At 50.4% G+C, this 26,871-nt stretch overlaps 1 protein-coding gene across 3 annotated transcripts; it reads left to right on the forward strand.

The window, feature by feature from the left end:
- Window positions 1-145: 145 nt before the first annotated feature.
- On the forward strand, window positions 146-26,164 carry TP53I11 (tumor protein p53 inducible protein 11). 3 transcript variants are annotated; one of them, XM_062635975.1, is made up of 7 exons: window positions 146-181; window positions 16,459-16,781; window positions 17,764-17,822; window positions 18,590-18,638; window positions 19,069-19,165; window positions 20,879-20,980; window positions 22,130-26,164. In XM_062635975.1, the coding sequence occupies exons 2-7, from the start codon at window positions 16,653-16,655 to the stop codon at window positions 22,261-22,263; spliced, it is 570 nt and encodes a 189-aa protein (XP_062491959.1). In that variant the 5' UTR covers window positions 146-181; window positions 16,459-16,652; the 3' UTR covers window positions 22,264-26,164. The 3 variants fall into 3 exon arrangements, with proteins under 3 accessions (XP_062491959.1, XP_062491960.1, XP_062491958.1); XM_062635976.1 differs by having other exon boundaries at window positions 16,462-16,781; XM_062635974.1 differs by lacking the exon at window positions 146-181 and adding an exon at window positions 12,968-13,296.
- The last annotated feature ends 707 nt before the right edge of the window (window positions 26,165-26,871 follow it).

A 26,871-nucleotide genomic window follows, 5' to 3' on the forward strand; every position in this document is an offset into this window, starting at 1 on the left:
GTGGGTCCCGCCCGCTGTGGGCCGGCCCGGGCGGGGCGGGCGGGCGCGGTAAAGGCGGTGCCGAGCGGGGCCGGGCTCAGTCTGGATCGCTTCGCCCATGGGGTAGCCGCAACGAGACCTGGGGACGGACCCCCCCCCGCCCCGCGCTGCTGCTGCCGCCGGTGGGACGTGCATTAGGGCGGTGAGTACCGTGCGCTGCCCCCCGCGCCGCCCGACGGCGGCTCCGTAACCGGGGGTTTCGGGGGCGCGGACCTCGTCGTGTCCCTCGGAGGTGGCTCCGCGGTGTCGGGGTGGATGGATGGATGGATGGATGGATGGATGGATGGATGGATGGATGGATGGATAGGTGGACGGTGGGAGCAGCCCGTGTGTTGCCCGAGCACGGCTGCAGCGGGACTGTGTTCTCCGTCCTGGCCGTGCGCGGTCCGTGTGGGATGAGTGAAGGAGGAGGAGGTGGTGGAGCGCTGCATCCCGGTGGGAGGGTGGCAGGGTACCCGGCGGCACGGGGGGACTGTAGCCGTGAGGTGATGTGCGGGGGGGTGCCTTGGCTGGGAGCTTTGTGGCTGTCGCTCCACTCCAAGGGAGTCCCGTGCCGCTGCCTTCCTGGAAGTGCTTATCCTTCAGCTGCTTGCTCGGGAAAAGCCACAGGAGGAAAGACTGTGGTCCCCAAACGGGCGGCTGAATGGGGAGGCTGGGAAGTCAGTCTCGGTGGCTGAGTCCCTTGGGACTGGGATGAGGGAGGCTGGCCGGCTTCGCTTCCATGGGATGTATCCCTGGGGAGTGCTGGCTGCAGGGAGGGCTTGGCCATGGGGGAGAGGTTGGAACTTGGAAGGGCATGAAGGGAGAGGGATGCATGAGAGCTGTGATGCAAGAGTGAGCTGGGGAGAGGAGATGGGACAAGCCCTGGCCATCACAGAAGGGGAAGGTGAGAAGAGGCAGCTCTCAGCAGGCTCTGCATCCCTGCCTGGACACTCGCGTGTCCCTCCACAATGAGATGCTACTTTTATCTCTGCTGATCAAGTGCATTGCTCTGTCTAGAGCAGCAGCAGCAGCTTTAGGGCTTTCCTGGTGAGTGCAGCTCTAAGCAAACCAGGCTGAGGAAGAAGCAGCCCATGGCAAGAGGTTGGAACTGGATGATCTTAAGGTCCTTTCCAACCCAAATCATTCTATGATTCAGCGTGTGCTCCTTGCCCTGCCACTGCACTGCATAGGGCTGGACTGAGTGGAGTCTTTCCCTTACATGAGCAATGTCCCTGTCCTTCTCACAGCTGCTCAAGAGACAGGGCCAGCAAAGCCCGAGCTCCAAGTACTTAAATGGGTACCATTTAATCCATCTCCTCTGTCTGCAGAGGCTGGCAGTTACAAATGCCAGCAGCAACCAAAGCCCTTGTTGACATTAGGGCTACCACCAGTACAGCTGAGCCATGAGAAACTACAGAGTATGCAAGAGCACTGGCTATTCTGGACTTGGCAAAAATAACTTGCTTAGTAACTCTATTTGCACTAAAGCAGAAGCTGCTGAATAACAGTCTGTGGATGAGGAAAGTGCTTTTTAAACAAATAAATAGTAGTTACTGTTCAGGAAGGGGAGTTTCCATTGGGATAAAGTTTTCTTAGGTTTTAGTGAAACCCAAAATTAAGCAAGAGCTAAGACTAAGCATGAAGGCGCCTCAACTAGCCCTAACCATATCTCAGCTGGGTTGCATAAATACACCTGATGCATGCACATTGTGAGGGACACCACGAACATACAGTGTCCTGGTGCCCTCAGCAGACAGGGGCTGGGTACTGATGGCAAAATGGAACTTGGTTGCTTCAGAACGTGTCCGTGTGTTCTTGCTCTTTGTCTGCTGTGCAGAGCAAGGTTGAGGGGGCTTTTCTCTGGGGAGGTGATGTCTGCCATACAGTGTCAGGGGAAGTTGATCCCTTCTGCTTGTGGGTCTGTATGAGGATTTATTGTAGAGAGATGGGAGCACGAGAGCATCTCCACAGATGGACATCGAGGCGGGGCTCGTGGTGGCCATTGATAATAAACCACAGAGATGCTCTGCCCTCAGGCTTTTTGTCTATTCAGAGCTGCTCGGAGGCTGGGGCCTGATCCAAAGGGAAACGTTTTCCTATTGTTCTCACTGAGCATCGAGTGCTGAAGTGTGCAAAATGCCCAGAGTACATCTGCAGCTGGTGTTCACTTGTCCTGCAGCTCCCTGAAGGTCAGAGTGTTCAATAGCAGGGACTGGGGCTGGGAGGGATGGTTCCACATGCCAGTTCCAAGCATCACTTTGAGCTGTTTGCATCGTGACATATTCCTTGCTGTGTGTGTGCTTAGTCCCAGCCCAATAGGTCCCCAGATTTCTAATGAGAATGGCTAAATGCTGCTAGAACACAAGAGCATCTCCTTCTGTTGCAGGCAGGGTGAGCTGCCCAGGAGGCTTCATATTGACCTGGGTGCTCTCCTGGGCTGTCAAGAGTGAGAAGAGACCAATGGGACCATGAAGTGGAGGAGTATTTCTTCTTAGTGCTATGGGTTTGGTTTCAAGCCTTCCCCTTGCACAGGAAGAAAACAGCACACGTGCACCAGAAAGATGTTGAGATTGTTTATGTTCTGCTCCTGGCCTGGCTCCAGGGGGAAGGGTTTGGTGACCTTGGCACTATTGGAACATTTTTTTATAGAAAGCAGATCTTCAGGGTTTTGTGTTTTTGACGTAGGGATATGAAAACAAGGTTTGGGAGGAAAAGACCCAATGCTGGCCCCCACATGTATTGGGACTTTCTCCAAACCACGAAGAACAATACTTAAGGGTTGAGCAGGTGTTCACATTGCTTCCTGCCTTCCCTTGGAAAACAGGGGTTTGGCTCTGTCTGGGGATCGCACGCTAGCACGAGCTCACTCCATGGTTGAAGTGTTTTTATGCAAGATGCTGAAAGATGCTCATAAAGAGAAACCCAGCTATAACCAAAGATACTTGAATGGTTCAGACACAAAGGGAAATGACAAATGACTCTCTGGCCCTCTTGGTTTTCTGCTGTTTGAAGCTTTATGTGATCTGCAAGGGTTAATACATCATGGAGTGTTTCGGTGCCCATCTGTGGTGCTGGTGAGTGTGACTGACCCCAATGACAGATGGAGACAATGAGACTGGGAGATGCACAGGGTCTTGCTGAATAACCTACTGCACAGTGGCCAGTGCTGTAGCTCAAACCCCAGCAGCAAACTTTCCATCTGGGCTTCACAGTGTGGTACATTTCTCCCCCTCATCAGTTAGCTAAATCCCTAAATGTCTTTCTATCCCTCTGTATGCAAAACAGGGACTTTACTGAGCACGTTTATGCATTGGTTTTGATGGGGAAATCCTTGCCTAGGCTGTACTTGACCCATCTCTACCAGGCCTTGGTTGGACCCTTACCCAGTCTATCTTACAGGGCAAAACCAAGGACCTAGAGGGTATCATGGGATCATCATTTTGGACATCCCAGAGGATTTCTAAATCCACAGTCTGGAAGAAAGCTCTAGACCAGATTTATACCAACAACCACTGTAGTTGTGAGGAGGAGGGGGGGAAAGATTTGCTGCCAAAGCAGGGAAATGAGAAAACAGTCATAGATGGGTTTAATGCTAAAGGTGAGAGGCTTCTGTTGGTGCTGGTGGTGAACCTATAGGGCCCGAATCAGAAGCCTGAGTGTACGGACTGGTAGCCGGCTCCATTGCTGCAGAGCTTCCTAGGAGTTTTTGTTAGGGATTCGGAGTCAGACAATTTAAGTCAAAGGCGAGGAGGAGAGCATGGGGCGAGAAGCAGTTAGAAATAAATCAGAGTGATTCTGTAGTCCGGTCTCCTGGGGAGCGGCATTAGCAGTAGGAGTTGATGTAGCCGGAGATGCGCGCAGAGGAGTGACTGATGACACTGCCCACCGACAACCTCATTGTTTGAAGGGATTCTGTGTTTCATAGGGAGATTAGCACATCATCCCCTTGGCAGCTGCCTGCCGCTGCTTTCGGAGGGAGAAATCCCTCCTTTTCTTATTGAAATCAGGCAGGACTTCAACTGCTAGCCCAGAGGGGCAGGAGGAAGGCAGGTGCAGGCAGAGCAGCACACAAAGGCTTTCAGCCCCTCTTGTTTTCAGCTGTATCCTGCCTGGGTTGAGAAAGTCAACAGTTAGAGGTTGTGTCAGCAGCCAGACCTATAGAGAAACCCTACAAGTCTCCAGGAAACTATTGTGGGTGACTCAGCTGGTGTTTTTGTCTAAGTATGCTTTCATTCAGTGACCTGTGAGGGCAGCAGGAGCGCTCTTTCGTGGTGGTGCCATCTTACACGAGTGAAATACAAACCCCTGGTGTCTGCTTGGTTGTGGTTGTGGAAAGACTTAAAAAGCTTTTCCAGCTGGCAGAGGATATTTTGGGGATACCACTGCTGAGCCCTAAAATCACTCCAGACCCTGCTGGGGTTTAAATCGACACAAGGGAGGTTAAGATTGGATATTAGGCAGAAGCTCTTCCCTGTGAGGGTGCTGAGGCGCTGGCACAGGGTGCCCAGAGAAGCTGTGGCTGCCCCATCCCTGGCAGTGTTCAAGGCCAGGTTGGACACAGGGGCTTGGAACAAGCTGCTCTAGTGGAAGGTGTCCCTGCCCATGGCAGGGGTTGGAACTGGATGAGCTTTAAGGTGCCTTCCAACCCAAGCCAGTCTGGGATTCTGTGATGTAGGCAGCATCCTCACTGGTCCCTGTATGGTGTTGCTGGTAACAAGATACATGGGCGATGGCTTGGGCACAGCCTGGGTGCAGGCATGCTGTAACAGGAGCCTGTTACAGAAATGGGGGGACGTATTGCCAGCAGCAAAGGAGTTCCAGGAAGCAAGCTATTCTCTTAGGAAACAAGGTATCTTAAAGGTTCATGGTTTTAAGTCCCTCTGAATCCTTCTGTTGACGTTCAATGTCAGTTGCTTGGCAAACCATTCTTGGTAAATGCTTGGTGTTATACCCAGGAGGTAGAAATCATAGAATCCCAGAATAGTTTGTATTGGAAGGGAGTTTAAATCCCATCCAGCTCCAACCCCTGCCATGGGCAGGGTCACCTTCCACTAGAGCAGCTTGCTCCAAGGCCCGTCCAAGGGATGGGGCAGCCACAGCTTCTCTGGGCACCCTGTGCCAGTGCCTCAGCACCCTCACAGGGAAGAGCTTCTGCCTAAGAGCTCATCTCAATCTCCACTCTGGTAGGTTAAAGCCATTCCCTCTTGTCCTGTCACTACAGGCCCTGTAAAAAGCCCCTCTCCAGGTTTCTTGTCAGCCCCTTCAGGTATTGGAAGCTGCTCTAAGGTCTCCCTGGAATCCTCTCTTCTCTAGGCTGAACAAGCCCAGCTCAATGCAAGCTGTGTCCTCACAGAGGGGAGGAGGAAAACTCAAACCCTGCAATACTGGGTCCAGGGGAACTGGGTGGTACTGGTTTTTCACCAAAATCTTCTTTGTGGCCTGGGAAAAAAGTTACTGTAGAAGCTGCTTAATAGTAATAAATAGCTCCAAACACTGCTTCATAGAAAGTGGAAATGTGTCAGGAGTCAAAGTCTGCGCCAAACAGGTTTGAAGATTTTAGACCATCTGTCGGCACATTCCCAGGTTGTTTTCATGGTAAGTGAGAATAAAATGTAGCTGTTTAATACCAGCATTGCTGATGGGGGCTCTGTAAGACCTGGTGTGCTTCCGAAGAGCAGGCACCTATACTGCATCATCCCACCTCCTTCCCCATTGCCTTGCCCAGTGCAACTGTTTGTTCAGTGGGATGTATGACTGTGATATTGCCTTGCCTGCTGCTAAACCCTCTGGTGCTGCACATCACTTATTCAACAAGTCCCTTGTGTGAGCTGTGTCAGTGTCCACTGCTTAAACCTCTGGGCAAGCAGGATGCACTGAGGGTTGATGGTTGGAGGTATAATAAAGCAGTTGAGCTTATACCCTCCAGCCAATTTATTCCCTGCATCACATCACCATGCAAACCAAGTGCCTGTCATTTGTGTTTGCAAAGAACACGAGGGAGAAGAGACAAGCCTGCAACCCCCAGAGCCACGGCTGCACAGAATGTCATTACAGGTAAAGTAATGGGGAAAGTGTTGACTAAACCCTGACGCTTCTGTGCCATGAGCTCTTTTAAGCGGGAGGCTGAGCTATATGCTTGCTGATAGACATGTATATATAGAGATATACACAGCAGCAAAGCACTGTGTGTGTGTATACACACACTGCTGTATGATGCTAATAGTGCTGGAGGTTGCTGTTATCTGAGTGTCTGAGACTTAAAAGTGTGGAACCAAGGGAAGGTCCTTAAATAACCCTTGATCATAGAGATGGGGCATCTGGAAACACTGGTTTCTTGAGACTCTGATTTGCCAGTGCTGCTGCTGTTAGCACTTTGTTTCCTGGGTGTTCCTGTTGCCTCCTTGTCCCTGAGGAGTCAAACAAAGGCAGGGAGGAGGACTAGTCCTTGGTGCCTTTATCCTTGCTTTCCTAAGGCTTCTCTCTTATCACCAGGAGAGATGACTGTGGGTCCTCTCAGTTCTTCTCAAGGCTATTCCTACCACCAAAGCTATTGATGCCATGCACTGACATCCACCCATTTGTAACCTCTCTGCTATAAGAAGAGAATTCTTGCTTTAGATCCTTAGGCTGATGTGCATCCTTTGTGGCTGTGACTAAGAGTCACTTAGGACATACCTTCTCCATGCCTAACAGAAGAGAAGGGAACCCCTTTCCTTGCAGGTTGCTATCTAGGGTTTTCTATAATCCCAAAGTGTGATTCCGTGTTGTGAGGATGGGCAAAAGTGGTGCAGTGTTTGCCTAGGATTGAGTACTGAAAAGCTGACTGTGGGGATCAAGAACCTGCCCTGTCCATCCATATAAAAGCAATCAAAGCCCCAGTCTCACTCATCTAGGCTCCTCCTGTTATCTATGGAAAGAGGTAAGCCATTGCAGGAGATGATGCATGCTATCTGCAAGATGATGCTTAAACCATGACACCTAAAATAGACACCTCTGGGGGATGGCTCACCCTGCCTATACCCCAGGGAGCCAAAAAGAGGGAGGTAAGGACAGCTATAGGTTCATGTTATAGTTGCTGCTTCCATGCACCACTCTCCACCTATGAAATGCTCTTATTATGGGGTGGGGACAGGCTCTGTGTGTGATCCTCATAGTCCACACGCACTGGCCTTCTGTGGAAGCTGGAGAACCTCTCAGGCAGGAGAGGCATTGTCTTTTTCAATCTCCTTGATATTATATCCTTTCTGTGCTGAAAGCTTTCTGAGGGGTACTTGTGTGCAGAGTCCCCGTTTGCTGATAATGCGCATTATGAAATCCTAAAAGGAGGGCTGAGATTAAATGTCACACACTTCACAGTGGGGGAATTCAGAAAGCCTTGTTGATCTGCGCTGAGTTGACAGCTCATGCATAAGCAGACGTGCGCATACACGTACGCTCATGCACGCAGAGCGCTTTCCCCTGACTCAGCAGCAACTAAAAGCAAGGTCAGGTTGGTGTGAGCTCCTGCAGGGTGTGTGGTGAGAGCCTGCGGGTCCTTCAGGACTGTTTGGCTTGAGAACCATGCTGGTTCTCAGTTGCCTCTCCCCTGTGTTGCACCGCACTGAACTGTGGCTGCTTGGGTTTTATGCTGTGGGTTGAGCCTGACCAGGGGGAGCAAAGGCGATGCTGATGTGAGGTTCACCCCAATGTTTCCAAAGTGTTTTCTCCTGCCAGCAGGGAATACAGATAGGTACAAAATACAGACAGATACAGAACAGATGTCATGCTAAGCTGGCTGTTACTCGGGAAAATGCCAGTAAGGGCATTTCTGCCTCTGACACATAGTGTGTAATGAACCGAGTGCTGCACAGGAGCCCATAGCCTTCCTCAGCAGGACAGGGTATCACAACCATGCAGTCAGCACTGGTGGGATATGGTGCTTCGGCAGTCACCTTTGAAATGTTAAATACCTGCTGAGCATGAGTTTGAAGTTGGGTGGTAGGTTTTCTTTTCATATACAATTGGGAAACCAGAGGTATGAGCAGTTACATGACCCGGTCTCCATTGCATGGAGAGGCAGCAGCACTATCAAACCTATAATCCAAGTATTATTATCCTATAAGCCAAGTATTTTGGCTTTCAGGCTTCCTACTCTGGATGCTGGGCTGTAATTCTGCTCCTGAAAACAGCTCTTTCCACTTCCAAGTGCTTCGATGCAGGATACGTGTGGCTCCTCCTTATTCTGGGGGATGCTGTGGCTCTGGGGGATGCTTCAGGCTGGTGCTCCATAGACACATCCCTGTGTACCTGCACTGCTAGCAGGTTGCTAGGAATTTCTTTTACGCTGTTTCACCACCGACTCATGAGTTAGCAGAGCCTGTGCTAGCTCTGTCAGCAGCTATTTAGAAGTTTCCCTTCTAAATCTGTCCTCCCCAGCTCCTGTCTGCCCAGCACGGGGGAATTTTGCATCTAACATTTTTAGCCTTAACCTGTTGCTATAGAAACCTCCAAGGTGTCAGAGGGAGATTTTTGCCACTTGGGGATAGGCTACCAAGTGGTTGAAGTATGTGTTTTGTTGGGAGGCCTTCTCCATCGTGTTTTTGCTAAGCAACTTCCCGAGCTTGTCTGCGTGCCTGTGCTTATTTCAAGCTTAAAGAGCCACAGGGGAGTGATAAACCTGGAGTTGTAATTGTATACGAATGAGAAGGGCTTAATGTTGGCAAACTGCTTAGGGAGGATGCAAGGATGTGTTCCCAAGCTGCAGCGATGGGCCTGAGTGGTGATCCAAGGCTGAGGGTTGAAAGGTGACACTGGTTCCTAACACAATAAATGGTTAACCTAGAAGCAGAAGTCAAGGCTGTTAATGGCATCTCCCAGCAGGAAGTCTGCAACAGACTGCTCCCTGTGGCTCTTTTCACCCCTGAGGCTAAAATATAGGTGAATGCCAAAGTATTCTGTCTATTCCAGCAGCATGAGTTGTCTTTAGTAACCAGCCTCAAGAGATGGGACTCAAAGTGAGTCCACATGAATCAAACCATACCCTTTATTTGTATATTTATAGTGAAATAATATAGGCTTGATTTATTAACATATTATTAGTTACAAATTAGATATAATTAATATGCTCTTACAGGATGTAACTACGGGAATGCTTTACAACGTGGGGGCTGGTGACAACTCAGCTGCTGATTGATGGTCACTTGAGCCATTTCCTATCAAGGCTGATTTACAGGACATCTGTGCCATGGAAGCAAACTTTACTGCTTACACAAGCTGAGGCATGAGTCCTGTGAGTGCCTGTGTGCCTGGGACTCAGGAAATATCCTGGCTAGACCAAAAGGCAATCTCCCTGCTTAATGCAAATGTATTCGTCTGCCCTTTTCCCCTCCCTTTGTGTGAGCCTAGACTGCACATCTGGTCATATCATGACAGACTGTGGGAGAAGAGGAACCCTTTGTTTTCTATAGAAATGGAAGAAAAAGAAGCTGATGGTGCTGGGGCATCCTGCAGCAGCTCTTCTCAAGCTGAGGCTGCAAATCCACCCATGAAACAGGTTGGGAACCTGCTCTTGGGGTGCTGGAGGAGCACAGCCTCATTTCATCTTCCATTTCAAGGTTGTAGGCATATTGGTAGCTTATAAGTTGCAGTAGTTGCATTGTGCTGAGTAAGCTACTGGGCTGCAGGCATAGGAATACTGTTGCTGGAGGTGTAGGTCATCTTCTTTTAGGGGGGAATCCATCAAGAATGGCTTTGAAATCACTGCCTCGGTGACAGTGTACAGTGCTCCTGTGTCACTGAGGGGACTGAATCTCCCAGATTGTAATCTCTTATGGTTTTCCCTTGAGTTATGGAAAGGGACATAGGTGGGGGATTGTTGGGAAAGAAGGGTACCAGCTTCCTAGGTTTGTGAAAGGAAGTTATCAGATGCTTGGGGACAGGGTGGAAAGGAAATCTGGGGAGGTTTGAGGTTGTTGGGGGAAGAAGTACCAAGAATCACAGAACCATAGAATGGTTTGGGTTGGAAAGGACCTTAAGATCATAGAGTTCCAACCTCCCAAGAAGCCCCATTGCACTATGACAATCCAGTATTCAGCAGTGTTGTGGGTCAGCCTTGTGGGTCTGGGCTTTTCCCTGCTCAAGCATACACTTTCTTGAGACAGTGTCATGCCTCAGGTGTGAGGCAGAGATGAAATGTAGGGTCGCATCAGATTTAGTGTAAAACTGACCTCTATCACCCTGTTTGGTTGAAGGCTTCTCCTGGCTTTTCAAAGCTGCTCTTTTCCAGTAGCAAGGGTTGATTTACTCTGGGATTTTTGGTGGTTCTGTGTGTGTATGTGTGCATATGGGTTTTATTTTCGCTTCTAATGTTTCCCTGTAGCAATCATCTGCAGGACAGATGGCCCACTAAGCTTCTGGGACTGTCTCCCACAAACACCTGCCTAAGGCAGCTGGGAAATGGAAGAATTCTTCTCTTTTAATGCCCTTAAAGACAAACAGGACCCGATCACAATATGTCTTATTTCCCTTTTGCTCCATCCTCCCAGCTCCCTAGGGAACTTCACTGCTTGATGGTGGGGACAATGAGGGGCTGCGGGCTGAGGCTCCCTGGCACATAGAATGGTTTGGGTTGGCAGGGACCTTAGAGCTCATCCAGTTCTGACCCACTGCAGGGGCATCTTCCACTAGAGCAGCTTCAAGGGTGGCACTGGGGGATGGATTGCTGCAGTCAGCTAATCTGAAAGCTTTAGCAGTGGGGAGGAGGATGATGTTGGAGGGGATGGTGTTGTATGTAAATAATCCAGATGGGAGCCACTGAAGCAGCAGATGAGCACGTGTGTGATGGATGAAATGTGAATCCTGTTTGACCCCATGTCGGGAGCCCTCCATGCCCATGCAGTGGGGCTGCAGTGGGGCCAGGTATCCACCCCTGTGGGGTGTCATGTGTGCTGGTGGCCATAGCCATGCAGTGTGTGGCAAACAAGCATTTCTGTCCCCAGGTCAAGCCTGGGAGACCTGGCTTGCCGTGGAAGGGTTGATGCATTGCTGCAGGTGGTGAGCAGGAGTGTGATTGCTGTGTTTAATTATAGCTCCCCTTTGAGAAGCTAGTAAAGCAACACAGTTTATTCTGCCTTGTTCTGGGGAAACCAAGCACTTTGCAGGTTTTGATTGCTATATAACATGTCCTGTGACACGGAAAGGAACTTTCCTGTGGTCCCTGCAAAAGGAAATGTGAAACCTATGGGCAGTAAAATCCTTGAGCTGGGCCATACCTCCCAGATGCTGTGGCTTGGTCCCAGTAGAGGTGCTTTCTTGGGGCAGGATGTTTTTATGGCCATGGGGAGCTTGTGGGCAAGAGCTGCAGTGCTTGGGGGCAGTGGGAATAGAGCAGCGTGGAGGAGGATGCAGGGGCTAAGCCTGTGCAAGGGATGAAGCTCTAAATCAGGCATTAGGGAGAGTTCAGGATGCATGGGAAAGGCTGAACAGGCTTTGGATGTCCTCTTATGCCTGTATTCCAAACAGAGTAAGCAACACAATTTAACTCTTTTCCTCCCCATCAGGCTGCAGAGGTTTCATTGTCCCCTGCTTAGTGTGATGCTGGCTGCATCCCTTGACTTAGTGATTGCTGGAGCTGCTGTAGGCACAGGGCACTGCCACCTTACACCTCTGTGGCCATGGGCAGCTCTGCAGGGCTCACAACCAGTGTTGAAGGGCATCCAGCCATGTCTGGCCATGAGGCATGTCTAACCTACATGGGGTATATCTAACTTGCATGGGGCATATCTAATCTGCAGGGTGAGCTCTGGATGTGCTCTTTGTGGTCTGGACTTTGTCTGCAGATGGTCTGGAGGCACCCGGTGAGGATGCTCTTTGACCTAAGGATTTTGCTTTGCATTTTCCTCATGTGTAAACCCAGACAGCAGGATATCTGTATGGGTTTATAGGTTTTTCCATAGGGAGGACACAGTGTCCCTGTGCCTGTTGGAGTTGCGTAAGGAAGCAGCAGGGCTGTAGCAGAGTTGGGGATGAACCTCTGGCAAGAAATGTCTCCTGCTGGTGTTGCAAAGAGCCTTCTGTAGGGAAAGGGCTGGTGTTGATGTGGGAAGGGAGTCCCGTGTACCTGGCTTGTTACAGGTGAGAGCTCTGAAGTCTCCCCGTTGCTTGGGTGTACAGACTGTGCCAGCCGCATTGTGCTGCTGTGGTGGCTGAGTGCTAATTGTTTTGTACTGCCTGAGCATCAGGTTATTTTTGGCTTGATCAAGTTTCATTCCCTGCAGGTCTCTGAGGCTTCCTGACCTGCATAAACTGCTTTGGGAGAAGTTTCTCTTCTCCAGGGTAGAGAGCTTACACCCCTCCGCCGGGGCATGGGTAGAAGTATATTCCTCCTAGCAAAACCTGCACATTATTCTGGGGTTGGTTTAAGATGTTTTGCTAGCCCACATGTGCAAAGCCATGTGCTGGCATGGGAGAAATCATTAATTTCCTTTAATTAGCTTCCTCACACAGTTTGCCTCAGTGCTGTGGGAAAACCCCAGCTCCAAGTATCTCAGTGTGGATGCCCCATCCCTGGCAGTGCTCAAGGCCAAGTGGGATGAGGTTTTGAGCAGCCTGATGTAGTGTCTTTTGCCCATGGCAGGGGGTTAGAACTGGATGATCTTTAAGGTCCCTTCCAACCCAAACCACGTGAGAGGTGGGGAGAGTGATGCTTCATGATGCTATAGGTGCTCAACTTAAGGTGCCTGCAGGACTGGGGTCTGGTTCCCCTCTTGAGGAGCTGCAAGCATCCCTCGACGGGTGCACAGCTCTGGCTGCTGCAGCATCCTGTGTGTGGCTGAGTCTCCTCTCTCCTGTGCTGCAGAGCTCCTCTTCACTCCAGACACTGGGAGGGAAACAGAGATGCTGGGGGAAGAGCTGTGGAGGTGGGGAGAGATTGAGCTATCATTACTGTGGCACCAGTGAGGTTTCTTTGCACCACTAAGCAGTAGCTATCAGCATTGAGTGCAGTATGCTGAACAGCTGAGCAAGGGAAGAGATCCTGAAAGGAGCCTGCGATGAGAAGGGATTTTGGAGGAAGAAAGCACCTCTTTCTACTGCACACAGGCACTGCCCATCACTGAGAGCTGTGACAGGCAGTGGGAATTGCCTGTTTATGGTGATTGATCTGCACAGCCCCTGGGATGCTCAGAAATAGGATTAAGGAAGAAAGAATCTCAGGAGAAAGAGGAGGTGGAGGTTCCCCTTTGGAAACACACAGGCTAATAGAAAACATCCTCTAAATTGTCACTGTATCAGGATAATGTAAGTATAATGTTTTCAAATCCTTGGCATCTTCTATCTGAATGTCATTGAATTCACACCAATGCATTCATTAGCTCATTATTCGTTACTATTCAGTATTTGTTAGACTGGCTCTTTCTCTGGAAGATGGGTGTAATGAGACGTGGGACTGGCTGTGGGGCCATGCCCATAGCTGTGCATAGAACAGTAGGAGCGTGGGTTTATGTACCAGCATGGCCTTCAGTGATTGCTTTGTTGGCATTTGCATCTGGCCTGTGTTGTCCTGGCTCTTGGCCAGTGGTTTACCACAAACTAGGGGGAATTCTTAAGGGGAGAACAGTGTTAATGATGATGTGGGTGAATTTCCACAAGCTCCTGCCCTGAAAGTAACTGGGGAGACAACTGATAAAGGCAAATTTTGATCTTTTGGTCCATGATTATAGTTGCAAAACTGCCTCTGTAATCACAGAGGTGTTCAGTGCTGTCTTCACTGGTGAGTCATGGAGTGCCTGCCCCCTTCAGCCTCCATCACCTTCCTTTGCTTCTTGCCCTAAGGACAGATTCTCTAGATATGAAGATGTTTTGGTTTGTTTTCCTTTCCTCCCTTTCTTTTCTCTCCTTCCTTTTCGTTTTCTTTTTCACCTGTCCCATCTTCCCTTCCTTTGCCATTTCTGATCATGAGGACAGAGAAGGAGGTGCAGGCAGCAGCTTTTCCTGGCAAGAATCAGTGGGTTTGGGTTGGAAAGGACCTTAAGGCTCATCCAGTTCCAATCTCTGCCATGGGCAGGGGCACCTTCCCCTAGAGCAGGTTGCTCCAAGCCCCATCCAACCTGGCCTTGAGCACTGCCAGGGATGGGGCAGCCACAGCTTTTCTGGGCACCCTGTGCCAGTGTCTTGAAATGCTTATTTCATGACCATTAATTGTTATTTCATAACCATTCTCCAGCCACTGCATACAAACTACCTGGCAATAACCCTTCCAGAAGTGACCAAGTAATAGTTGCTGATTACACAGTTAATTTATTCTTTGCCACTAATGAGAAAAAGTTAATTTGTGTTACAAAGGAAGAGGAAAAATATATCTAAGGGTTTGTTTAATTAAAACTACACCGTGTTGAAAAACCGAAGTCATGTTAATGATACAGACAATGCTGTGATTGTATGATTAGGAATTAATTACTTCAGAAATGACACTTTCTTTGCTTTAAAGCTATTCTTTTTTCTTCTGAAAATCATGAAGGAACCCAGCACACTCAGCACCCAAAGCCCTACCAAGACCATCAAGCCTCAGGTCTCTCATCCCTTGGTAGGGCTTTGGTGACCCACGCCAGAAGGATGCTGCTGCTTAGACTGTTCCCTCAGCTAGCAGGGCTTTGGGAAGGACTTTGCTTTATTCCCCTCCAAAGCATGGAGGGGAGGGAGAGTGGCCAAATAGATACCCAGCACCTTTACAGGGATATGAGGGTCCTCACTGGGTACCATGCATCAGCCCTTCACTTGGGAATGTCGTCCCCATGTCCCAGGAGCTGTGTTGGGGCAGGTGAAGGATGTAGGGTGGCCTTGGAGTGGTCCTAATAGGGCTGGATTGTGCTGGAGAGCTTTGGTCAGAAAATGCTGGGCTAGAAATACCACAGCAACAGGTCTCTGGTTTCAGCAGCAGTGGTGAGAAACCACTCGACATCCAACCTTGTGAGTCTGGGTCTGCCAGGAGGAGAAAGCACTACAGGATCTGTAGTAAAAGACATCAGAGGTCTTTTGTGACACATCAGTTTGGTTTATGGGGTGGATTTTATGTGTAGATTATCTAGGTTTGAGTACACACAAGTTATTTGGGTTGGCAAAATCCAGACAGGGTAAATCCAAACTTTTCTACTACGTAGTAGTAAGCTTCTTGCCTTGTGCTTGAGTGGAGGTACGAGTAGATACAGCTCCCACCTTCCTCCTGAGTGGTTGTTTTCCATTGTCCCCTTCTGCAGTATTTCTAGACCCTGGTTGCTGCATCTGGCTCTGAGCTGCCTTTCCAGGACTTGGTTATTGAGTGGAATAAGAGCAAAAAACCCCACAAGCCAACAAAACCTTCTGCAATCCCAAAGAAGCACTTGCAAAGCCTCCAGTAGCTAAAAGGCATTTTGCCTGTGGTCTGCTGAGAGGGTCTTATTAAATCCTTGATCATGGGATTCAGTCTTTGTACTGTCCCAGTGAGACCTCTTGGCTTTGCCTTACAGAAAGGGTTATATCGGGTACTCACAGGCACGACTGTCCGCTCTTGTGTTGACACCCACAGGGAAGGGGTTTCCTGCAAGAGGGAAATCCCTCACGAGGCAGCAGGACAACACTTGCATGCGCCATGCCAAAATAACTGGCACCTTCTTTTATGACTCCCAAAAGACTCATGAAGTCTTTAACCATGAGTGTAAATCGCCTCTTCCTGGGGCAGCCATGGGAAGGCTTGGCTAGGGCTTGGGACTGTGCTTGAGTCCTGTGCTGGCTTAGGCTGGATTAGCTGTGTCTCGTGCCTTGGTGTGGGAGGGTGAAGTGGCAAAGAGGAAAACGTGTTTGTGTTCAGCTAATCCAAGATGAAATGAAGACAAATGGGGGCTGCAGTATCTGAGGGGACACACGAGTAAAAAGCTGAGGTTTGTGTCCTTTGGCCTGAAATAGCAGCTGAAGGGTGTGATGTATGGCATAGGGAAAGACAAAAGGCAAGGCATCACTTAATGACTGTAATTACCCAGGTTTAGGAAGCATTTAATCCCCTTCATCTGGGAAACAAGAAAGAGGTACTGCTGGGCGCTGCCTTATGCTGGAATAGAATCATAGAATCACAGAATGGTTTAGGTTGGAAAGAACTTAAAGCTCATCCAATCTAGCCCCATAGGCAGGGATGCCTCACACTACACCAGGTTCCTCCAAGCCCCTGTCCAACCTGGCCTTGAACACTGCCAAAGATGGAGCATTCACAGCTTCCTTGGGCAACCTGTTCCAGTGTTTCACCACCCTCACAGTAAAGTTCTTCCTTATACCTAACATTAATCTCCCCTGTTTCAGTCTGAATCCACCACCTTTTGTCCTATCCCTGCAGCCCCCAGCTAAACTACACTTTGTAGGTCAAAAGCATTTATAGCTAACTGCCTATGCTAAAGCCACTCTGATCTGATTATATTTCTTCCCCGTCCCCCTCAGCAGATCCTGGTGACAGCAGGATCACCTTGAGATGAGCTGCCCCTAGCCGGGGCCAGCCGGCTCCCTGCCCCGGGACGATGAGGACCCATCTTCCAGCCTAACAGGAGCATTCCGTGGCCGTGGCTGGGCTTTTCCTCCTGATCCTCGTGGAATTTCATGTGACTGCTTCCCACCTGGCAGCCGAGGGCCCCACCATGGCGGCGAAGCAGCCCCCGCCGCTGATGAAGAAGCACAGCCAGACCGACCTGGTGAGCAGGCTGAAGACACGCAAGATCCTGGGGGTCGGCGGGGAGGATGATGACGGCGAGGTGCATCGCTCAAAGGTATGGGAAGCCCTTGTGTGGTAATGATGGAGAAGAGAGCTTCTACCTGGGAAAACCGAGGTGGTGTGGGGGGGGTCTTTAGGATCTAACGTCTGTAGCCAAAACCAGGGCTCTGTGGGGCTCCTGGAAAGGGAGGGTGAAGGCCAAGTGGCACAAGCAGTGATGTCTTTGAGTAGAGATGGGTTGTGGAGCCTGCTGGGTACGCAGGCGCTGACCCAAATGGTAATGGGGTGAGCTCGACCCTCAGGCTGCTTTAATCCATTGCCAAGACACCCATGAGGTACCATCAGACCATTGTACCACCAGTGCCCACCAGCCTGGACACTGGAGCAGCAGTTTAAGCCGTGCCTCTCAGAAGAGAGGTTGGAGGCAAGCCAGCCTGTTTCAGGGAAGTACCAGAGCTGGAGGTGAGTCCCCATAGGAGCCCTGTCGCAGATGCACTCTGGAGAACATGCTGGCAGGGCATTGCCCAGCTCCTGCCTGCATGTGGGGAGAAGCACAGAGCTCTCCAAAAGCTCCCCCAGTACCTTTTCCTGTCACTGGTGTAGCCTTCCCACCTGTGTGGTCTGGGGTAATCATAGCCAGGCATTGCTCTAGGCAGTGTGCACGTGAGAGTGGGATGGATGCTCCTACATCCTTCTCTATGGGGATGTGACATGCAGGTGGCATGTGGAAGGAGACATTTCCCTACTTAGGTAGGTAAGAGGAGACACAAGATAATGTTAACCCTGCTCCAGCCCCGTGCTGCAGGTGGCTTATCCACTAAAGGAGCAGTAGAGGCTGCAGCTCCTGGTGGAAATCAAGGCAGCCTTTGGCAGGTGTAGGGACCAAGGAGTCACAAGTGAATCCCATGTCCTCTTCCAGCCCTCTTGGAGGTAAACTCCCACATGAGGTTAGGTATGCATTTTAGGGCTTCCAAATGCAGCCTAAAGACTGGGGAAAGGTTTGCTCAGTCACCTTGTGTCTTCTATTTGAATTTCAGATTAGCCAAGTATTGGGCAATGAAATCAAGTTTGCTGTCCGGGAACCACTGGGGCTCAGGTAAGCTATTGGGCTACCTTGGAGCTGGGTCATCTGTGGGCCCTGAACCACAGCATCCCTGACAGCGCTGGCTGCTGCCACCAGCTCTGCTGCTGTGCCAGCATCACTGCTCCATGCAGGGGCTTCTCAGAGCCACAGGACTAGCCCAGCTCTGCTTTATTCCCCCACAGTAGATTTATTCTAGACATTAGGCAGAAGCTCTTCCCTGTGAGGGTGCTGAGGCGCTGGCACAGGGTGCCCAGAGAAGCTGTGGCTGCCCCATCCCTGGCAGTGTTCAAAGCCAGGTTGGACACAGGGGCTTGGAGCAAGCTGCTCTAGTGGAAGGTGTCCCTGCCCGTGGGAAAGGATTGGAACTGGATGAGCTTTAAGGTCCCTTCCAAAACCAAAGCCGTTCTATGGCTCTGTGAAATAACCCTGAGGCCCTCAACCTCTTCTCCCACAGTAGATGCTGCAGACTACAGGGCCTCTATGGGGCTGGAGGAGCTCCTGGTCTGGGACCCTGCTGAGCACTGTCCTATTGGCGGGGTCACTTCCTTTCTCTGCTTAGGTGAAGAGGGTCTTGGATCTGCCTCACCAAGGCTGGTCTGTGTGCTGAGGCTGGAGCTATCGGTGTGTGGGGAGCCCATACCCTCATGGGAGGCTCCTGGCTGCCTCCACAGTGGGATGTGGGAGTATGAACGCTGACAGCGGAGCAGGCAGCAGGGATGCTTTGTGAAGCACAAGCTATGGGTCTGCTCACACCGGGTCCTCTCTTCCCTCTCTCACAGGGTCTGGCAGCTGGTTTCTGCCGTCATGTTTTCGGGGGTTGCCATCATGGTAAGTGAGGGATGTGGTCCTGGGCACCACCAGCTCCCTGCTGTGAAAGAGGTGCCCCAGCCTGGCTCCTTGGCATTTATCCCCCTTCCCTGCCTCCAGCAGCTGCTGCTGCTGCTTCCTCTTGCAAGGCCTTTGCCCTCACCATGTCTCAGTAATAGGTTTTGCCGGCAGCGTCCTTGGTGGTTTGCTCCCATCACCAGGCTCTGTTTTCATTAGCAGAGTCATAAACCACACGCAGCACAGCACCCTCGGCTGTAGAAACCAGCCACGAAGCCAGGAGCTGACACTGATATTTCTTGCATGTCCTTAATTCCCCATTTCCTGGCCAGCAGCTCCAGTCCCATAAAGGCTGATGCTGGAACGCTGCTGCCCCAGAGGGCACGTTTTGATGTCCAATGCAGGCTGCTGAGTCTCTCCTTGCCCCTGCCAGGCGCTTGCTTTCCCTGACCAGCTTTACGATGCCGTCTTCGAGGAGGAACCGGCGAGCAGCAAGATTCCCATCCGGCTCTATGGAGGAGCCCTCCTTAGTGAGTGCTGTGCTGCTGTACCCAGGGCATGCTGCTGCCATGCAGAGTGAAGGGATGAGTGATGCCAAATCAGCAGGAGGGGGCAAAGCCCGTGTAGGGCTGGACAGCTGCAGTGGGAGAGGAGAACATCTGTTCTTAGCAAAGAAATTGTTTAGGGGTATTTTGAAAAGCTCAGCTACTGATGCTTTTTCCTAGGAGGGGCTCAGGCTCGTTGCAGGTAGGGTAAGAAGGGGTGGATGTGCATGCCCTAGTATCAGGGGTGTATCCCAAGTGCCCCAACAAAGGGAGCTTGGAGATGGGCTGGGAGATAGGGCACTGAGAGGTGGGCTGCTGGGGATGAAGCTGGGACCAGACCTTCCTCATGGGAGTGGGAAGAGAGAAGAGACAGGCAATGGGATCCCAGGAAGGTCCCATGCACCCATACCGGGATGAAACTGGGAGCAGACCCTTTTCGTGGGAGTGGGAAGAGAGAAGGGGCAAGCGATGGCATCCCGGGAGAGTCCCATGCAGGGGACCGAAGAGGTGGGGAGCAAAGGACAGGAAGGTGCAGGGAGCTTAGAGAAACGGTCTGTAAACGAGTGGAGGAATTCAAGACACGGGGTTTGTGTAGCTCAGCACCGGGACTGCACCTTCTGCGTGCCCACCCGTGCCTCTTTGGAGCCGCAGGCAGCAAAGGGCAGGTAGGGGCTGGCAATGGGGTGGGTTGGCTTGGTTATGTGGGGTCGGAGGGGCTGAGGCCGGCGGTTGCGGGATGCCGGTGCCGGCCGGTCCGTCCCGCAGCCTGCAGCAGCACCTCGCGGCTGGGGCTGGGACTGCAGCGGGCACGGCGCGTCTGTCCCTCCCTTCGTCCTTCCTTCCATCCATCCCTTGTTACCTTCCTCCTTCCTTCCATCCATCCCTTGTTACCGTCCTCCTTCCTTCCATCCATCCCTTGTTACCTTCCTCCTTCCTTCCATCCATCCATCCCTTGTTACCTTCCTCCTTTCTTCTATCCATCCCTTGTTACCTTCCTCCTTCCTTCCATCCATCCCTTGTTACCTTCCTCCTTTCTTCCATCCATCCCTTGTTACCTTCCTCCTTTCTTCTATCCATCCCTTGTTACCTTCCTCCTTTCTTCTATCCATCCCTTGTTACCTTCCTCCTTCCTTCCATCCATCCATCCATCCATCCATCCCTTGTTACCTTCCTCCTTTCTTCTATCCATCCCTTGTTACCTTCCTCCTTTCTTCCATCCATCCCTTGTTACCTTCCTCCTTTCTTCCATCCATCCCTTGTTACCTTCCTCCTTTCTTCCATCCATCCTTTGTTACCTTCCTCCTTCCTTCCATCCATCCCTTGTTACCTTCCTCCTTCCATCCATCCCTCGTTACCTTCCTCCTTTCTTCCATCCATCCCTTCTTACCTTCCTCCTTCCTTCCATCCATCCACCCCTTCTTACCTTCTTCTTCCTTCTATCCATCCCTTCTTACCTTCCTTCTTCCATCCATCCATCCATCCATCCATCCATCCATCCATCCATCCATCCATCCATCCATCCATCCCTTGTTACCTTCCTTCTTACTTCTATCAATCCATTCCTTCCTCCCTCCTTTCTTGCATCCCTCCCCCCTTCCGTTTATCCCTTCATCCATGGGAGGCAGAAACATCTCTCTTGGGCACCGGTTGCCCCTTCCTGAGCCCCTGGGGCAGCTCTGCTGTGCTCCCCCTCTGCAGGCATCTCTCTCATCATGTGGAACGCTCTCTACACGGCGGAAAAGGTGATTATCCGCTGGACCCTGCTGACCGAGGCCTGCTACTTTGCCGTGCAGTTCCTGGGTGAGTAGCTGCGGCCATCCGGAAGGGAGGAAGAGGAGGATGCAAAGGGTGAGGGTACATGCTGTGTACCCCAAAGCATGCAGGGAAGAGGGAGAAGTGGGCAGGAGAACCATTGGTGGGACTGTATATGAAATTGGAGCTGTGCCTTTGGGTCTGATGGAGTAAACTCCAGGCTGAAGGAGTTGTGGGGTGAGGCTCTGAGGGGTCATAGTGGAATCAGCTGATGGGGATTTGCTGGCGCAGCCGGAGGAGCACCCGATCCCTGGTTGTCTCCAGCTTTTGCTGGAGATGGCTCCTTTGCTCTGCAGGCAAAGATAACCTGGCCATGGGAGCATCTTCCCTATAGCATCTCCCTTTTCCTCCCCATGGAGTAGCCTCTGCTTTGGGCTGCTCACTGAAAGGTGCCCGGGTACAGGGCAAACATCTTCCTCTTAGGATTTATGGATTTATTCTCCCCTAAACCACCCTGATCTTCACAGCCATCACTGGTTTTACTGTGGAGCGGGCTGCCTAGAACCTGTGGCTAATAAGACTGCAGCAACCTACACTAAAAAGGGGGATGTTCAGTCTTGCCAAACCAGAGAATAACAGTTCAGTTTGTTTCTAGGGAGCTTATCTATATTTAACGGTGAAGGGGGTTCTTTTATGTGTAGATTGGAAGCTCACTGTGTTATAAGGTAGCTGGTTCAGATATGGGCTATGCAGTGGTAATCAAAAGGAGAGATGCTCAGTGCGCATGGATTATGTGCATGTTGTGGATGCTCCTAAAGCTGTAAAATATTTAACAGCATTGATGTGGCCAAGCCACAGAGCAAGCTCAGGAACACGCAGCATCCACAGTTAATACCAGAGCATGGTGGAAACTTCTATTGGCTTGAGTGACCTGTTCAGATTGTGGCCACTGGGATGTGGGGCTGGGTTTAGAGCTCTGTGGGTCTGTGGCTAACTTCAAGGCTGTGAAATCAAGTTAAGAGCCTCTGCCTTGGGTTCATGTGTTTGAGCCTGCGCTGAAAGCTGCTGTGCTCCCAAGGCTCAGCAGGCCTCGCTAAGTCACCACGTTAGAGGGCAGCACAAAACAGCTTTGTGCTGTTTGGCCGCATCTGTTTCTTCACCACCAACCTCTGCCTTGTCTCCCTCCTTCTCCTCCAGTTACTACCGTCTCCCTGGTTGAGAGTAGCCGGATAGCCACCGGTGCCATGCTCCTCCTGGTCAGCAGAGTCCTCTTCATCCTCATCAGCATTTATTATTACTACCAAGTTGGACGCCGTCCCAAGAAAGTCTAAATCCTGGGCTTTTTGTTATGGGGAGGGGGGGTTTGTGTCGGTAATTTTGCATTATAATTATAACTTTCATTTCTTTTTGGTTTATTTTGTTAGTCCCTTTTGGTTCTAAAGGGGTTTCCTCCTTTTCCACTTTACCGGCATGAATCAGTGTGTAACCCGGTGCTGGTGGCATTGCCTGGTTAAATGGGGGGGGAGCAGCATCCCCAGTCCTTCTGCAGGAGGTGAGGAGCAGTGGGAGGAAGGCTCAGGGAGGTGTGTGAGCCTGGCAGGCTCAGGGAAGAGCCAGTTTCTTTGCAGGATGGAACTGGCTGATGGGATCACAGGCTCGGAACCCGCTAGAACAAAGCACAAACTAAGACCAGCACATTGCAACCAAATCCCTGAGGAGGCAGGATGGTGAGATAGCCAACAAAGGATGCTGCTGCTCCCACTGTAAGCCTGGCCACTTGCCTGGTGGGGAATGTCCTTATGTACATCCCGCTTTCCTTTTAGCCTGTATGGACTGCCTGGGGACCTGGATGGGGCTAGGTTGAGTTCAGTGCTTTGCCAACAGCTCTTCTTCCTTCCTTGCTGCCAGAGAGGCTACCTCGCTTGTAGTTCTGCACTGGGTGCTGTGCAAAGCTCGGCAGGAGGAAAAGAAGATGGAGATCCCTTGTTTGGTCCCTTTGCAGGGACAGCACTGGGAACAGCAAAGCAGCTTGAACTGTGGTATGTGGGAAGTGAAGGAAGCTATTGGAAACGGTCCACTGAGCACAAAGACATCCCCTTGCATGGGATGTTTCTTGAAGTTTCTAGGCTGGGGTTCTGTCCTCTTCACACCAGAACACTTCCTACAAGTGCAGCTTTACTGATGGTAGTAGTGGGGGGGTGTGAGGTAGGTCTGATGCTTTAGCTAAGCAGGGGCTGGAATGCTGTTGTGGTTACTTGTAAGAGCAGAGTGAGCATCAGTACTGATGATACTGATCAGTAGCGATGAGCCCCAGCTGTGGAAGATGGTGTTCCAGCTCTGCTAGTGTGCAGGCATCACAGAATGACAGAATGGTTTGGGTTGAAAAGGACCTTAAAGCTCATCCAGTTCCAACCCCCTGGCGCAGGCAGGGACACCTTCCACTAGAGCAGGTTGCTCCAAGCCCCATCCAGCCTGGCCTTGAACACTGCCAGGGATGGGGCAGAGAGGACCAAAGGTTGTAGCATTAAGATACTTTACTGGGATGAAGAAAGCAAGGAGCAGGGCACATGAAGGCATCGTTTCCTTCTGTAGCTCAGTCAAGGACAGATGAAATGTGCTTTAGTACTCACTGGCTAGTTTCTCCAACACCTCCTGGGCTTAACAGCGCTAGCTGCTGTACTTCCTAGTGCTTTCCTTGCAGATTATCCCTGTCCGCAGCTGGAGGGTGGCATTTTTTGTTCTCCATGTGACTTAAAGCCCCAAGGTCTGTGTACAGGATATGGACTTCTTACTCATGCACTACTGTTGACTGGATCAAAGCATGCCCTGGAATAGAGCAGACATCCCAAAATCCCAGTATAAAGATGCCTATTGAAATAGAAATGCTTGTGTGAACAACAATGCTCAAGCTGCTGGTGAGACCGGGATCTACGGCTATTTAATATCTTAGTAGAGTTAGAAGAAGGTAGTGGGTAGTTACTGTATGTTGTGTTAGTGCTTTTGGCATTTAGAAGCAGCTGCGTAAACTTGGGACACTGTGTGCATTGTACCTACTGGCCATGCAGAACGTCTGTCAGGTGAGAATATTGGGAATACTTGGACCAGGAAACATCACAATTGTAATTCTTCCTTCCCTGAGAAGAAAGTCCAATGGAGAGGCAACATCCTGAATCCTGGAGCCTGCCATGAACACGTGCCTGCCAAGCTGCTTTCAGCATCTCCCAGATATGATACTGAGCAACTAAAACTTAGATACAAGAGGAGCCTTCCTGTTCAGGTGGAAGAACTGGTCTTTAAGAGGGAAACCTTTTCCCTGTGGGGCAGGAAATGATCAAGTGCAGCCTGGTGGGTACCACAAATCAGACAGAATGGTGCTGCGTGTGGGAGCTGTGTGTGATGGCTTTGCTCTCACCCTGCACACCACTTGCATAGGCAGCTGTAGTGGCATCAGTGCAGCACTTTGGCTGTAGTTGTTGGTATAGGTACGTGAAGCTTGATTCTTTGTGTTTTGGGGGTCACACGAATGTATACACAGCTTGATCGTGGGGTTTTTTGGGGGTGGGAGATACATTTCTAGGAATGACAAGTAAAACTGACCACAGCAAAAGCAATTTTGTATAAGAAGGAAATGGAAGGTCCCTTTAATGCTGTCCTCCCATGTGTGCTGGCTGCAGGTTCTAGGAGCTTAGTTATGACTCTGGATCTGTAGATGGCTGCAGGTGAGAGAAATGAGTTAGTGCACTATGTGACAGCAGTTCTCCAAAGACCTCTTGATGGTTAAATCAGGTGGGAAGGAAGCAGCTTTCCAAAGGAGCTTTAAATCAGGTGAGGTGGGACTCTTCTGTCCATGCTTAGCAGCTGCCTCTGCAAATCTTAGCACAGTGAAACCACTTTGAGTTTTGCCAATGTTTTCTGCTCCAACATAGAGAGCAGCCACGTAGGAGATTTCATGCTACTTGGTACCTGGTCCTGAATGGGGAGAGATGAAGAAGTTCTTTTATCTTCATGCTTCTTGCTCCATCTTGCTATAATGGACCATATAGGAAGCATGGAATGGGACTGGGGTTGTATACTACTTCTACAACTAAGTGAGAAGGGGCAAATGGATGCCTCTGCCTAGCAAAGGCTGTGGTCCCTGGCCTATTCCCATCTCATCAGCAAGGTGCAGCAGGAGAAACATGGCCAGGCCCACTTAAGGAGGTGAGTTTGTAGCAGATGAGGTCGAAGACAGAGTTTCTCAGGGCGGCTTGAGGATGGAGCCCAGGCAGAGCATCCACAGTGCTGCCAGAACCCAACTGAGCTGGTTGTCTTCACCCTGTTGTGAATGGGGGAAAAGGGAGGAGGATGCTGAAATGTTTGTATAGAACTTCATCCTTAAGGACAGAAGTGCAGGCATCGCAGCTGCAGGTGGCGGTTGAGCATATGATTTGGGATCCAAAGCTTGAGGCATCACTTCACGCTCTGCTACTGATCTGCTGAAGAAAAACAACTCCATCTCCACAGGCCTCAGTTTCCTTATGTTAAACTGTGAGAAAGGCCTTGGACTGAAACCCTCTCCCAGAGGAACCTGTGAGGAATTACCTGCATTTGTATAATATGCAGGGCTGGGAGTTGTGCTCCCCAGCGGGTACAAGCCAGCACCAAGGCTGACCCCTTTTCTCTGCCAGAGATGGACCCAAACCCTTGTGTTCATCGAGCCCTCACTGTTGAGGGTGAAGGAAGCTCATCATTCACATCACTCCCTCCATCACCTTATTCACACCTACCTAATAGCTGGCAAACTGGAGCTGGTGCCAAAGGAGAGGTTCTGTCTGTCCTAAGCTGGCCTCCTTTCTGGTCAAGGGGTTTTTACTTGGGGTGGGGAGGGGGGCATAGGAGGAGAATGGGACACTTCAGTTTATACCTCATTTTAGCTGCTGTACCTGAGTTCATTCTTTCTCCTCTGGTAAAGAAAGTGACTGTACTTACCACCGAGCAAATAGTGAAAATTAAAGCTGTTTCACTTCACTGTCACAATATCTTTCTTTTATTTTTTTTTTTTTTACTTTTTTTTCTTAAGAAACGCACACAAAATCCGTGCAGAGAGTGCTTGAGGCTTGTGTTCTGCTTTATATTACCAAAACCAAATCCTTTCAATATAAAAAAGCATTACAGTAGGGAATACAGGATAAATTAGCTCCACTATCTAATAAAAAGAACATTTACAGGTGGTTTGTTTTTTTTTTTGTGTTTCTTTTTAAAATAGATTTCAAACATTATTCCACACACAGCCCTTTTCCCAGGCATTCGTGACAGTCATTTGAGCATTAAATAACAGGGGCACCAGGAGGGGCTATGGGTTTGCAGGCACAGGCTGCTCTCTACTACTTCCATCCAAGGTGCTTGGGCTGCAGGCACAGTGCTACAGCAAAGGAGGTGGCAGCACAGCAGCTCCTGGCCCCCAAATACTCACCAGAGCTGTTAAACATAACAATACAGTTGCTCCTCCTGCCTCCTGTTCACAAAACTACGGTACAACAGAGGGAGCAGACACATCAACAGGGGACGAAACCATCACATCCACATGCTTTTCCATACAGCAGGAGTGTGCTTTCTGGGCTTGCTTGTTCATTAAGGTCTCCTAGGGGGGAAATTCCTTCTGCCTGTTACTGACTTCCATAGGCTTGCCTGTTATCTTCACAGCTATCTCCAGTTCTTGTTTAATATGTGCTGCCTGGCCTATGATGGGGTTCTGAGCTGTGTTCCCAACGGCACGCTAGCCAGCTCCAGGGAGGATTTAAGTCTTCACCCAGAAAAGAGCAATGGGAGGGGGATAAGGCAAGGTAAGGGAGGGGAAACAGCGGTGCCAAGGCCAGGATAACAGATGAATAATGATCTTTATGGTCCTTTCCGACCCAAACTGTTCTATGATTCTATGAATGACAGCCTTCTGAAGGTAC

This window comes from Pezoporus occidentalis, unplaced genomic scaffold, assembly GCF_034315485.1.
Source record: "Pezoporus occidentalis ecotype Australia unplaced genomic scaffold, CSIRO_AGI_Poc_V1 ctg46, whole genome shotgun sequence".
Lineage (NCBI taxonomy): Eukaryota > Metazoa > Chordata > Aves > Psittaciformes > Psittacidae > Pezoporus > Pezoporus occidentalis.

Excerpts from the sequence above, each read along its gene's own strand:
- TP53I11 (XM_062635975.1), top strand. The coding sequence starts at position 16,653 with ATGGCGGCGAAGCAGCCCCCGCCGCTGATGAAGAAGCACAGCCAGACC. Across the intron at positions 17,823-18,589 it reads CGGGAACCACTGGGGCTCAG|GGTCTGGCAGCTGGTTTCTG; the intron begins GTAAGCTATTGG and ends CCTCTCTCACAG. Across the intron at positions 19,166-20,878 it reads CTATGGAGGAGCCCTCCTTA|GCATCTCTCTCATCATGTGG; the intron begins GTGAGTGCTGTG and ends CCCCCTCTGCAG.